The sequence below is a fragment of the Salvelinus alpinus genome, chromosome 18 (genome assembly GCF_045679555.1).
Source record: "Salvelinus alpinus chromosome 18, SLU_Salpinus.1, whole genome shotgun sequence".
Lineage (NCBI taxonomy): Eukaryota > Metazoa > Chordata > Actinopteri > Salmoniformes > Salmonidae > Salvelinus > Salvelinus alpinus.
In genome coordinates, this window is record NC_092103.1 from 6,532,134 (window position 1) to 6,546,078 (window position 13,945).

The 13,945-nt window shown below is 45.7% G+C and overlaps 1 protein-coding gene across 2 annotated transcripts in view; it reads right to left on the reverse strand.

Annotated features, from left to right (window-relative positions):
* Positions 1 to 1,921: 1,921 nt before the first annotated feature.
* The window catches only part of LOC139543604 (guanine nucleotide exchange factor subunit RIC1-like), a 63,825-nt gene continuing 51,801 nt past the window's right edge, over positions 1,922 to 13,945 (reverse strand). For both annotated transcript variants that reach the window (XM_071349859.1, XM_071349858.1), the window contains exons 16-27: positions 13,791 to 13,898; positions 11,889 to 12,017; positions 11,499 to 11,663; positions 10,985 to 11,275; positions 10,639 to 10,782; positions 10,229 to 10,387; positions 9,483 to 9,619; positions 8,783 to 9,078; positions 8,416 to 8,631; positions 8,069 to 8,246; positions 7,547 to 7,735; positions 1,922 to 7,359 (exon numbers count right to left, since the gene is read on the reverse strand). In XM_071349859.1, coding sequence (XP_071205960.1) covers positions 7,062 to 7,359; positions 7,547 to 7,735; positions 8,069 to 8,246; positions 8,416 to 8,631; positions 8,783 to 9,078; positions 9,483 to 9,619; positions 10,229 to 10,387; positions 10,639 to 10,782; positions 10,985 to 11,275; positions 11,499 to 11,663; positions 11,889 to 12,017; positions 13,791 to 13,898 — 2,310 coding nt within the window. In that variant the 3' untranslated portion in view covers positions 1,922 to 7,061. The remainder of the gene's footprint in view (positions 7,360 to 7,546; positions 7,736 to 8,068; positions 8,247 to 8,415; positions 8,632 to 8,782; positions 9,079 to 9,482; positions 9,620 to 10,228; positions 10,388 to 10,638; positions 10,783 to 10,984; positions 11,276 to 11,498; positions 11,664 to 11,888; positions 12,018 to 13,790; positions 13,899 to 13,945) is intronic.

The window sequence follows — 13,945 nt, forward strand, 5'->3', positions numbered from 1 at the left end:
AGGAAAATGAAGGAGAGGGCATGGAGACCAGCATTACATGGGTGTAGAATGGAACGGATGGACGGTTCTTTCCCCAGTTTTAGTCGCATCAAGGGTGGTGTGAAGTCGTTAAACATGCACTTTCTTTCTCTTTCCTTTTCAAGTCAATATGTTTTTAGGTTTCGTGGAACATAAGGGTGATCATTGTTCCAGAGGGACTGATTTGAGAATGTTTTAGTATGTTTATAACTGTAGAAATGCATTAGGAGTAGTGACTAGTGTGTTATGGGTTAGATGGCATATGTGCAAATGTATATGTAGTAGGAGGCGAAGTGTTTGAGACAATGTTTACATAGGGCTGTTAAGAGGGATGGAATGTGACTGCAGTGGAGATCAGTGGGGGCTTATAAATTAAGGTCGTGGCGATAGAGGGGTATCATTCCCAGAGACTAGGTATATTGTTACAGGGGATAGCTCGTAGGAGAGGGAGGACAGCTAACTGTGCACAATATAGGGAAGTTCAATTGAACTTTACACATACCCAGATCAGGGTGAGAGTAGCAGAGATAGTGTGGGCAGTTCAGACTATGGTAAACTTTCAAGAAACCTGTGACTCAGTTTTGTTAGGCTGGATCTTTGTTTGCAAGTTCTCTCAGGCCATCATTGTAAATAAGAATTTGTTCTTAACTGACTTGCCTAGCTAAATAAAGGTTAAATAAAACAAAAAAAGTCACCCTGCTCCTCCGCATAATCCACGACCTTCCAGTCGACGTCCACATCCACTACACGATTATGGTGCTGGTCTACGGAGCAGCAAGAGGAACTGCCCCTCACTACCTTCAGGCTATGCTCAAACCCTATGCTCTGCCACCTCTGGTCTCTTGGCTCCCACTCAGCCCAGTCCAAGCTCTTCTCTGTCCTGGCACCCCAATGGTGGAACCAGCTTCCCCCGAAGATAGGACAGCAGAGTCCCTGCCCATCTTCCGAAAGCACCCGAAACCCTACCTCTTCAAAAAGTATCTTAAATAATCCCCCTCACCTCAAACCCCCCCAATAATAAGACTGAACCAACACTTGCACTTGACCACCCCTCCCCAGCTCAGACTTTGCTGATAGCTACTCTGAGGAAATGTGTATTTACTATGCCTGTGATGTGGTTGTCCCACCTAACTATTTTAAGATGAATGCACATGAAGTTGCTCTGGATAAGAGCGTCTGCTAAATGACTAAAATGTTAATGTAAAATATGATTTGACAAAAAAATGTTTAAAAAAAATAAACGCCATTTAAAGAAAATGTCTCATTGGGCCGACATTTGCAGCCCTTACCGTGAATGCAGTCACCGCAAACGTGAGTTAGAACAGATCTTCCTTGATAGGGATTGTATCCAGCACTAAGGCGGGGGATTCAATCCGATCTCAACTGGAAATTTCCTTTATATGTAGCATTGCTAACAAAACGCAATCACTAGTGTCTTGATAGTGCACTCGTTTCCATGTTCACCAAAGCACATGTCAAGTTCAAACAAACTATGATAAACAGTATTCAAAAGGAGCTAGCAAAGGCCTACAAATAGTCATATCCCATTAAACATTAATTCCAATGCGCTAATTTAATCTGGGTCAATATTTGGTGAAAATATGAATTGAATCCCATGATATGGGCCTCAAATTTCACTTTAAATTTTTTAATGAAATTTTTTGTAATTCATATTGCTGATATGATTTAACTTAAACTTGAGTTAGAAAAATGGGAACTGAAATTTACATGGCAACATCTTAAGTCCATGTTTGTTCATTGATTGTCTTTGCTGAATGAGTTTTCTGGGGACCTATGTTGAAGTAAAAGTTTTATCTTGCCATGTTTTGTTCAAATTTAACTCACTTATCCCTTTTTAAAATTTACATTTTACTTAGTTGCAGTGTATTTCAGAGCCACTGAATAAAGTGCAGTTTTGTATTACATTTTTAGATATTCATCAACTGGTGTTACCCCCTAACCATACTTTTAAATCAGTTATTATAGCATGACAACAGGATTAACATGGTGGATATAATTTACGGGAATGATGTGTCAAGCACAGTAAGTGAAAAAGAACCACTGTTTTTTCCCCCATGCAAAAAAGAAGCTTGAAATGAACACGTGTTCAAATGAAGATACCACCGCGTAGAGCAATTAAGTGCTTAATACATGATTTAACCGTTATTTTTGGTAGTCGTCTTTGAAAATATCAATTGCAATTGGGGAAAAAATAAGTCATTTTTTGTTTAAAATAATTTATTGTTCTTTATGTACAGGAAAAAAAATAAAATAGAAAACAAAAAAAATTAGTAGAAAAGGCTAATTGTACAAGAAACACTATATACTGTACACTGCATTGAAGATGGCCAATTGTCTGCATGACCCAGGTAATGTGTCATAGATAGGCAATACTTTAAAGTACAACATGAAGTAAAAGAGTCCTCTTCCACTCGGTATGTCTTTGATCACCTATATAGTGTGTGCATGAACCAGAGATGGTCTTATAACGCCCTTGACACCGGCTTTCTTTGAACACAGTACCACTGCGTCTGGTATGACTGTGCTTTTCCCAGCAGCAAAGACAAGACACACAAAACAATAGGCTTCTTCATCCTCAGATCAGACAGAAACACAAAGTGGAAAATCATAACATCTATTTCGATATGATACAGAAAAACAGTCTTGAGAACTGAAAAAAAATTGGTTTGAGCGTCAATGGTTGGTCATCTTTCTCATCGCGGAGGGAGTGGGTGGGATTCATTGTACATCTATGCACCTCTACACAAGCACTCGTCTTCTCAACAACCTGCACACACCGACCGGAAAGCCTCTGAACATTTGTCTTTGGTTAGCCCAAGTACTGTATGCATGTTAGGTAAACCTCACAGTTTGAGAGCAGGCAGCCAAGCAAGCCACTGACTGCATATACTATACCGTACTGAAAGCAGAGATGGAATATAGCCAAGCACATCAATGCGGCGTACAGTCGTCGTGACTGTACAAAGGGATTTTCTTAACGCAGCAGAACAATAAGTGAGAATCAGAACAGAGCCAAAACAAAAAAAACTGCAAACCACCATGTACACTACAAACACAGTAAGCTGCAGCAAAATAATGATTAAAATACTAAATATTTTGGTCTGTATGAGTGACGGGGAAAAAAGGAGGAGCAGTGAATGCAAATAAAAGCTGAAAACAAAAGGATTCAAATAAAAATGTTTAAAAAACATGATAAAGCTGAAACAAAGTAACATTTCAGAATTGCACAATTTAATACTGATGTACTTACTGTAAGTAAGTGGACACCATTGCTGTACTTTCTGTAGTTGTAGGGACCTAATATAATAGAGGAACATAGCCTACATGCACAGTAAGTTAAACAGAACCGCAGTGTCCAGAGCACCAACAGTTGTCTAAAGCAGTGTTTTCCCTATTCCAGTCCTCGAGTATCCCTGGGCCTCTATTCATAAAGCGTCTCAGAGTAGGAGTGCTAGGATCCATTTTGCTTCTCAGATCATAATGTATAAGATTACATGGACAAGGGAGACAGCCTATAGGGAGGAGGTCAGAGACCTGGCCGTGTGGTGCCAGGACAACAACTTCTCCCTCAACGTGATCAAGACAAAGGAGATGAATGTGGACTACAGGAAAAGGAGGACCGAGCACGCCTCCATTCTCATCGACGGGAATGTAGTGGAGCAGGTTGAGAGCGTCCACATCACCAACAAATTAACAAGCACACCAAGACAGTTGTGAAGAGGGCATGACAAAACCTATTCCCTCTCAGGAGACTGGAAATATTTGGCATGGGTCCTCAAAAGGTTCTACAGCTGCACCATCGAGAGCATCCTGACGGGTTGCATCACTGCCTGGTATGGCAACTGCTTGGCCTCTGACCGCAAGGCACTACAGAGGGTAATGTGTACGGCTCAGTACATCACTGGGGCCAAGCTTCTTGCCATCCAGGACCTCTATACCAGGCGGTGTCAGAGGAAGGCCCTAAAAATTGTCAAAGACTCCAGCCACCCTAGTCATAGACTGTTTTCTCTCCTACTGCACGGAAAGAGGTACCGGAGCGCCAAGTCTAGGTCCAAGAGGCTTCTAAACATCTTCTACCACCAAGTCATAAGACTCCTGAACATCTATTCTAATGGCTACCCAGACTATTGGTGCCACCACACATTGACTCCGTACCGGTACCCCCTGTATATAGCCTTTACTGCTGCTCTTTAATTATTTATTACTTTTATTTCTTATTTTTCTTAAAACTGCATTGTTGGTTAAGGGCTTGTAAGTAAGCATTTCACTGTAAGGTCCACACCTGTTGTATTCGGCGCATGTGACAAATAAGATTTGATACCAGCGTTCCTCAACTCCTCGAGTACCCCAAACAGCACACATTTTTTGCTGTAGCCCCGGACAAACACACCAGATTCAACTCGGATCCGGCTTGTCCATGTAATCGTATACATTATGATCTGAAAAGCAAAACGGAACCTAGCACTCCTACTCTGAGACGCGTGACGAACCGACGCCCAGTTTTAGGTGGAGAGCTCTTCTCGTGTCAGGCGGTGGGATATGGGCCTGGGTCTAAAGACTCAGATGACTACAGTATGTTGAGGCAAAAGCAATTAAATAGCTCTTGATTAGCTGCTTTGATATAGCCAAAAATAAAAACAATTTGAAGAATAAAAACGACTATTTCGAATAGTAATAACACAACCAATAAATAAGAATAACACTCGGCCTCATAAAAGCTCGATTCCATGTGAGGATACTGTAATATAGAATCATTAACAGATGCAATACCACTTGGTCTTTGCAGTTACATCGTACACACGCAGCCGCTTCGGTTCTGGAGATTCTCTTAAAGTCATTGTTATCAGTATCACCGCTCGCGACCAAGGTTTTGGTATGTTACCACGGTGATAACGACCGAGACATTATAGACCTACGTCCTCATAGAAACTATGGGAATATTCATTCTGAATACATTAAAGAGTCCAGGACCTCTTCAACTCCACAGCAATTCCCAAGACAAGACAAAAATCACCGATAGGAGATAAAACACAATCCTACCTTAAAAACGATAACGATATACGACGTTAGGTTAACACAATAGTTTTTTTTGTCTTTACAAAAGGGGCGAATAAAAGTGAACTCTGGCATATCAATATAAAGTGAATGAACATAGTTCTGTTTCTCCTATGGTTTGCTTCCCATTGGATCCTCCACAGGACCGAAGCCAATTAACTGAGCAGTAATGTTTCAATTCTCGAGCCAAGTATGTGTGTGAAGATGCAGGTCAGGATCATCATAATCATTTGGTTTGTCCTCAGATATGGTTAGATTCTCCCTTCAGGAGTCAGTCACGGTTTGGTTGAACTCATTTGAGGGGTGCTTATATTTGTTCTGTTGCACAAGTTTCGTTTCATGGAAATGATTTTGTGTTGGCATATCCGAACTCCTCTCGGGTGTCCCGCAGGGAGTGGGGTCACAGCCAGGGTCACCGTCGTACAGCGCAACAGGAGCAATTAGGGTTAAGGGCCTTACTCAAGGACACGGCAACAGATATTTTTTTTAATCACCTTGTCGGTTTCCGGTATTCAAACCAGCAACCTTTCGCTTACTGGCCCAACGCTCTGACCTCGGGGCTACCTGCCGCCCCCGGTTGAGGGCTCATTAGGCCCTCGTCAACAACATACATGATCAATCCAGGTCATCGTCGCACACACAGACACGCCTTCGCTCTTGACCAAGAACATTCTCACGCCACAGTCTAGCATCGGAATAAGGGGACATCATTTCCTAAAGAAGACCACCACATTATTGACAAAGGTATCAGAAAATAATCTTAAAATCCACTGTACACTATGAGGTATGAAAATATGAGACACCTCCCCTTGCACAACGCATGCATCTCGTAAAATGTCCCGGCACACAGTTGGCTGCTTTCAGGGGCGGTTTCTTGCCAAAAGTATCAAAGTTATACTTGAACTTAACTCCGCGACAAAAGTACAATAGACGTTTGTGCAAACTGTGAAAAAAATATATAAAGGTTTAACTGTTCAGTTCTGTGGAATGGCTCCCAATAAAGGTTCATGTGTTGACAGGTCTGTCGGGGAGAACATCACGGACGCTTTTTGTTCATTGTGCTCACCCTATACAAGTCGTCGCGGTGATCTGACTGGGAATCCGCTCACGTCACACAGAAAAGCCAGCCGAGCAGTACACATTTATATCTAGACGGACACCGAAGCCTAGCCGAGCACACGACACGGACAGCGAGCAATTCTCTGATCTGAAAAGCACATTTTGGTAAAAAGCTCAATTGCAACAAACTGTCTGCCTTGTGCTCGAACGCTTAATTCCAGAATAAAGCCCGACAAGCCCAAACTCATCATCCGCAAAAACTTGGTCTGTGATCAAATAGTAGAATAAATGTAGAGGTTTGAGCCACCTGTCGTACAGTATGGATATCTTAGGTAAGCCTTTGTTTTTGTTTGGGTGCTATGAATTGGCTGTGGCCTGGCAAGCGTCGTTTGCAGTGACTCAAGTCCGTAATCAAGTGAATAATACTGACACTCAACCACAGGAGCAGCCCAGTCCACTCCGCTCACTCAGACCCTGTTCCAGCACTGGGATGGGTGAGTATGCGGACAGGAGAGAAACAAAAGAGAGCTTCCTTGTGTTTTACACCCAAAGTATGGTAACACACAAAAGCCTCACATAAACAAGCATATACTCTCACACACACACACACACACACTCATGGTCAATGTAACATATCTGGGTCCACATCAGCCAACAAACTGGTTCTAGACCCACAATGCAGAGTATTCAGTCTGAGGACCCCTTCCTCCTCCTCATCCTGTGTCCCATCACACACCCGCACCACACCCCTTCACCTGCCCAGCATGGTCAGAGGTTAGGACAGGGCTGTAGTCATTAGGGCACACACGCCGTAGCAAAAAAACTTTTTATGTAGTCCCTCCCTGTTTCATCCCATTTTCTTCCGTTTTGGTGGCTAATGAACACGACCCAGGTCAGGACAGGGCACGTCAGGATAGGGTGCAGTCATACGCCCCCTCGTCTGCCGCCTGCTCCTCCTGCTCCTCTGGAGCTCCACCGTCCTCTGTCACTAACCCTCCAGAGGGCTCCAAGGGCAGGGCCAGGCACAAGGGAGCAGGCCCTCTACTGTCCTCCGCCCTGGGGCACCCGGGCTGGGGCTCCGTCAGCTTGGAGTTGGGGTTGGAAGCCCCTGGCTGGAAGGCTTCAGGCTGGACCTGCTCCACAGCAGTCTCTATCAGCTTCTGCAGCTGGGGCCGGATCAGGTTCAGGAAGGGTTTATAGCCCAGGCTACAGGGAGGAGGAGGAGGAGGAGGAGAGCGAGGGAGTCAGTATTCATCATAATATTCATAGCCATTTCAAGCACTCATTGAATTTTTGTCATAGACATGTGCAGCAACAGTTCTCCTAGCTTAGTAAGAGAGAGAGTAAGAGAGATCGACAGAGATAGAAAGTAAAGAAAGAGAGATAGACTAACCAGTCTGTGGAGGCCCACGCATCGACTCCCAGCAGGCCGGAGCGGATACTTTGGACGGTCTCAGGAGGAACCTCTGGGCTGTCCAGGAAGTTGACCACCTGCTTGATGACCGTGGCCTCTCTCAGGATCAGACCAATCACAACACACCACTCCAGACAGCCCGCCTCCATGAACACATGCAGCAGGTAGCTGAGGACAGAAAGAGATCAGGAATGGTGCAGAAGGGGCTGGTTTCCCAAACAGATTACACCTAGTCCTACACTAAGAATCACGTTCAATGGAGATTCTCCATTTAGAACATTTTAGTCCAGGATAGGCTTAATCTGTGTCTGGGAAACCTACCCAAGGACACACAAACAAAGGGTAACAAAATCACACAAGATATACACAAACCTACATATGAAACCAACAAGCAGAATAGGTCACCACAGCCATAAATCTAGCTGGGTTGGGATGGTAGGTGGGGTGAAGGAGTATTTTGTAGCACCTAATAGAGAAGACTGGAGAGGATGACAGTCTTACCGTAGCTGGACCTGGGACTTGTGAGGCCCCTTGTTCGCCAGCTCCATGGAGATGTGTTCCAGCTCAGACTGGGTCAGACTCAGAGTGGAAAAGTTCTCATCCACCATGGTCCAGTCTCCATCCACCATGCTGCTGGTCTCTGTCAGGTCTGTGGCAGAGCCGATACTGCATTCCTCCGCTGGGGGGAGAGGAATGGAGGGAGAGGTGACCCGGAGAGAATTTAGAAGAAGAGGTAAAGGGATAAGACAGGAAATGAGAGAGCCTGGTAGAGAGAAAGCGAGAGGCAGATGTAGAGAGAAGGGGGGGGGGGGGATGACAAGTGAATGCTGAAGTAGAGGGCCACTAACTTTTGTTAGTGAGCGGAGAGAGGAAGGCCTCCTGTGTCTGTGGCCCCCCGTGGGAAGAGCTTGTGTTCATCTCTTTAGGCTCCGGCCCCAGTGCCCCCAGACCGTCCAGCCAGGTGTGGTTGCTGTTGCGTGCTGAGGCCTGCGGGGGCGCTGTGTCCATGTCACTGTTCAACAGGCTGTCTGCTGACTGGGACTTTAGCAGCCGCTGGCTCAACACTGGAGGAGGGAGAAACACACATACAGGAGCGTCGTCATACACACTGAACACACTTACAAAAAGAAATGGGTTCGGGGAAGTTGACTGGGGAGACCGACAACCACAGCTGAGGGCAGATACACCAGACCCTCACCCCCACCAGACCCTCACCCGTCTTGCGGTGTCCGTTCTTGAAGGGCGAGCTGATCGAGCATGCTGGGATGACAGGAAACGGCCACAGGAAGTCCTTGTGGAGACACTTCAGCGCCATGACAAAGTCATCGACCCGCGCCACCCGCGTGCGCTCGCGGCACAGCCAGCCAATCAGCTCGAAGCCCAGCTGGGCGGAGAAACAGCCGAGGTCTTTGAGGCGGACCTGCTCCAGGAGGTGTCGGGCGTGACGCCATAACATCATGTCTATGTACATGTTCTCAGCACAGTCACTGTCCTTACTCCATCGCTCAGACCTAGAGCGAGGACACATGGACGAGACGGAAGAGCTATTATAGGTACGATGGGAAAGGCCAGTAGCACGAATAGCGCAAATACCACGAGGGCTGGTCTCAATTCCATCCAATTAATTATGCAAAACAAATAATAGCCCACTAAACCTTTATATAATTACTACATGTTATGTTATCATCATCATTGTTCATTTGAACTTGAGGACTGGAGCCCAGCAGTAGTTGGCCTGTCTGGCTCAGTAGATACAAGAGAATGGCTAGCAACGCCACGGTCGTGTGTTCAATTCCTGCAAGGATCACGCATACACAAATATGCTAAAAAAAACCAGATGCACTCACTGTACTTTAAGTCTCACTGAATAAAATCCGCTCAATTGAATATTTGATTATAATAATACCAGCCGTACCCTTTAGTGGAGGGCCCAGAAGGCATGCTAAAGGTCTTCTGTAGGTTAAACTTCCCAGCGGGGATGCTGTCAGCTGACTGGGACAGACTGATGCTGCGGTTCCTGAAGAACTCGAAGCCTCCCGTCGAACTGGGTTCCTGTTGAGAGGACACATCACCTGGTCACTTACAGGGAAAGCATTTCAAATTCCAATCTTGTTTTGGAACAACGTGCTCATGATCAGGAGGGGAAAACTCATCCAGCAAGCCCCTGAAACAGCAGGCGTATACTCAAAGACAAAATATACAGTATATCCAATTTTTATTTAATTATAAACCAGATGGTTCGAGCCCTGAATGCTGAAGGCCATGGTATACCAGATCATATACCATACTGGTAACCAGTTCATAATAGCAATAAGGCACCTCGGGGGTTTGTGGTATCCAGGCCTTAGCCGCACTGCGTCGTGCCTAAGAACAGCCCTTAGCCGTGGTATACTGGCCATATACCACACCCCCGTCGGGCCTTATTGCTTAAATAGAGAGAGGTGGACGTGAGGCAGTAGCCTTAATAGCAGTCTTTATACAGTATTTTTAGACCATCTCTAATATCATCCCCATAGATTAGTCTCGCCGCTTAGAGATTTAGCTCTACCATAATTCCAAAGAAACCCTCTGACCTCACAGAAAGATGTAGAGAGAGCGAGAAAGAGACCGAGGTGGAAGACCGAGCAGAAGCAGCGAGTGCGAATTAGTTCTCTCCGATACCTGAGTGGTTGGTGTTGGAGGCGGGGTCTCCATCTCCCCAGAGCCAATGGCCTTGAGGAATCGGATCATGTGACGACAGAGGTCCCACTTGCCCTGCTCCAGAGCCGTGTTGAAGAGCAGTGTAGCGTGCTGCCGGCTCACCGCCGGAACCTCCATGTTCTAGACGACACGGTTACATTATCAATACAAAACATTTACGACATAACTCCACCCCTAACGTTACCCTCACCCTGGCTCCAACCCTCACCCTGGCTCCAACCCTCACCGTACAGTGGCTCCAATCCTAACCGGAGCCCCAACCCTCGCCCTAGCTCCATACCTGATACCAGTCACATTTCTAAATAATGTGCCTCTGGCTTATAGGATAGGAATCTTACAGTACCATGGGATAGGGGAGTATATGTAGACACCTGCAGTATGATGAGATAGGATGCTGCTGTGTCCAGGTCCTGAGCCATCAGACATTCCTCAAACAGATCCTTGGGGTTGCCCACGGCAGCAAACAGGTAGTTCCACAGGGCGTACTCCGTCTTCCTGGCGCAGTGCACGATGGTCTGGAGAAAGAAAACATGAATGAACAAATGAATTAATTCAGTTGAAAATACACAAGAGTTGCCTCAGCCGAGTACGACAATACACGCATTTTTAAAAATCACAGAGGATTCAAACACAAAGCTAGGAAGCCATTTCACACACAGCCTAGGTTTCGTTCATTAACTACTCCTCCATCCACATCGCTCTCTCCCTCCTCCTTACCTGGAGGAACAGGGGGAACTCGGTGATGAACTTGGCCACGGTGGGCAGCAGCGGGTCGGGGATGGGCTCCCGGGATGTGGCCTCCTCCTCCAGCACCACGTGGACCATGAGCTCCATGACGTGGGGGAAGTAGGGGAGCGCTGCGCAGGACTGGGCCAGGAGCAGAGCCTGCTCTCCCAGGTTACGCACGAGTAGCTGGCGCAGGATGTGGTGGAGGTAGATCTGGGAGGTCCTCTCCACCGTGCAGTAAGGGAACATCACCTCAAGAGGCTCCCGGCCCTCTCTGGGACCCTGCAGAAGAACACGATGATTACTTTATTCGCACAGAGACCGTGATTTGTACAGTTGTAGAGCCTTGGCACAACGTCAAGAGATGGCATCTAGGATTCGATATCAGCCCCCCCCCCCCCCCCTTACTTGCAGGCCGTCGGAGACCAGGTTCTCGTTGCCAACCCTCAGCACCAGATAATACTATTACTGTAATAACTACAATATAATACTCCTACTACAGTACCTGCAGGCCGTCGTAGAGCACGGTCTCATTAGATGCCCCCAGCACCAGGGCGTCTTCAAACAGCACGGCCAGGGGGTAGATGTTGATGTGGAAGGGGAGCATGATGCGCCGGGACAGGAACGAGTGGGGCTTTCGGTGGTCCCGCGGGAACAGGGGCAGCCACACCTTTTGAAAGGTACAATTAAACAACCGGGTTGCAGCATTGAATAATATGCTCGGCACTACAAGTAGATCATGAAACACAACGACATACAACACTTCAGATTCCTTCCAATGTAACCATACATGTGTTTTTGTTGTTGCTTTGTGTTGCAATTTATAGAAGGATGTGTAGATTGGAATAATAACAACAAGCGTTTCATTTCAATAAGACGAAGGGGGCAGCCACACCTTCATTCCGGCCTCGCCACAGGACAGCCACAGAGCCTCCAGCAGGTGGCGCTTCTTCTTGTTACTGCGACACGTCGTCCACACGTTCTCTACACACTGAGCCAGAACCACGGGAGGACAGAACTGCAGCTAGAAACAGAGAGTGACACACCGGGTTAGCATACACGCACCACAGTGCATACTGTGGCCGGTGGGTAAGATGCTATAGATCTACATGGACAATGACAAGTATGACAAATTAAATCGATCAATATATGTATTATGACGAGACAAAGACAACTATTACAAGGGGGGTGACTTAGTCCGGTCCCAGATCTGGTTGTGCTGTATAGCATGACAATGACTGTAGGAGTAGGCTATACAGCCCAAACAGTAGGTAGGTAGGTGTGTGTGTACAGTACCAGTCAAATGTTGAGACACATTCAAGGGATTTTCTACATTGTAGAATAATAGTAAAGACATCAAAACTATGAAATAACACATATGAAATCATGTAGTAAGCAAAAATGTGTTAAATCAAAGTATATTTTATATATTTCAGATTCTTCAAAGTAGTCACCGTTTGCCTTGACAGCTTTGCACACACTTGGCATTCTCTCAACCAGCTTCATGAGGAATGCTTTTCCAACAGTCTTGAAGGAGTTCCCACATATGCTGAGCACTTGTTGGCTGCGTTTACTTCACTTTTCAGTCCAACTCATCCCAAACCATCTCAATTGGGTTGAGGTCGGGTGATTGTGGAGGCCAGGTCATCTGATGCAGCAGCCCATTACTCTCCTTGGTCAAAAAGTCCTTAAACAGCCTGGATGTGTGTTGGGTCATTGTCCTGATGAAATCAAATGATAGTCCCACTAAGAGCAAACCAGATGGGATGGCGTATCACTGCAGAATGCTGTGGTAGCCATGCTGGTTAAGTGTGCCTTGAATTCTAAATAATTCACAAATTCACCTCCTCCTCCATGCGGAGATAATCCGTTCACCTACTCTGCGTCTCACAAAGACACGGCAGTTGTAACCAAAAATATATATTTGGACTCATATTTGGACTCATCAGACCAACTGACAGATTTCCACCGGTCTAACGTCCATTGCTCGTATTTCTTGGCCCAAGCAAGTCTCTTCTTATTATTGGTGTCCTTTAGTAGTGGTTTCTTTGCAGCAATTCGACCATGAAGGCCTGATTCACGCAGTCTCCTCTGAACAGTTGATGTTGAGATGTATCTGTTACTTGAACTCTGAAGCATTTATTTAGGCTGGTAACTGCAGCAGAGGTAACTCTGGGTCTTCCTTTCCTGTGGCAGTCCTCATGAGAGCCAGTTTCATCATAGCGCTTCATGGTTATTGCGACTGCACTTGAAGAAACTTTCAAAGTTCTTCAAATGTTCCTGATTGACTGACCTTACTGTCTTAAAGTAACGGACTGTAGTTTCTATTTGCTTATGAGCTGTTCTTGCCATAATATGGACTTGGGCTTTTACCAAATAGGGCTATCTTGTCACAACAACCGATTGGCTCAAACGCATTAATGAAAGAAATTCCACAAATTAACTTTTAACAAGGCACACCTGTTAATTGAAATGCATTCCATGTGACTACCTCATGAAGGTGGTTGAGAGAATGCCAAGAGTGTGCAAAACAGTCATCAAGGCAATATATTTTGATTTGTTTAACACTTTTTTAGTTACTACATGATTCCATACGTGCTATTTAATAGTTTTGATGCACTCACTATTATTCTACAATGTAGAAAATAGTCAAAATAAAGAAAAACTCTTGAATGAGTAGGTGTCCAAACTTTTGACTGATACTGTGTGTGTGTGTGTGTGTGTGTGTGTGTGTGTGTGTGTGTGTGTGTGTGTGTGTGTGTGTGTGTGTGTGTGTGTGTCTGCGTGAGTGACTCACCAGTTTCTTCTGGTCTTCCTTCTCTCGTACCTGTGGTCCAGAACGGTCTCTCTGTAGCATGATGAGTTGGCCAGCCAGGTTCAGCATGATGCTCTCTGCCATACAGGCCTAGTACAGCGACAGAGACACAAATTAGTACTATTTCACATTTTAAC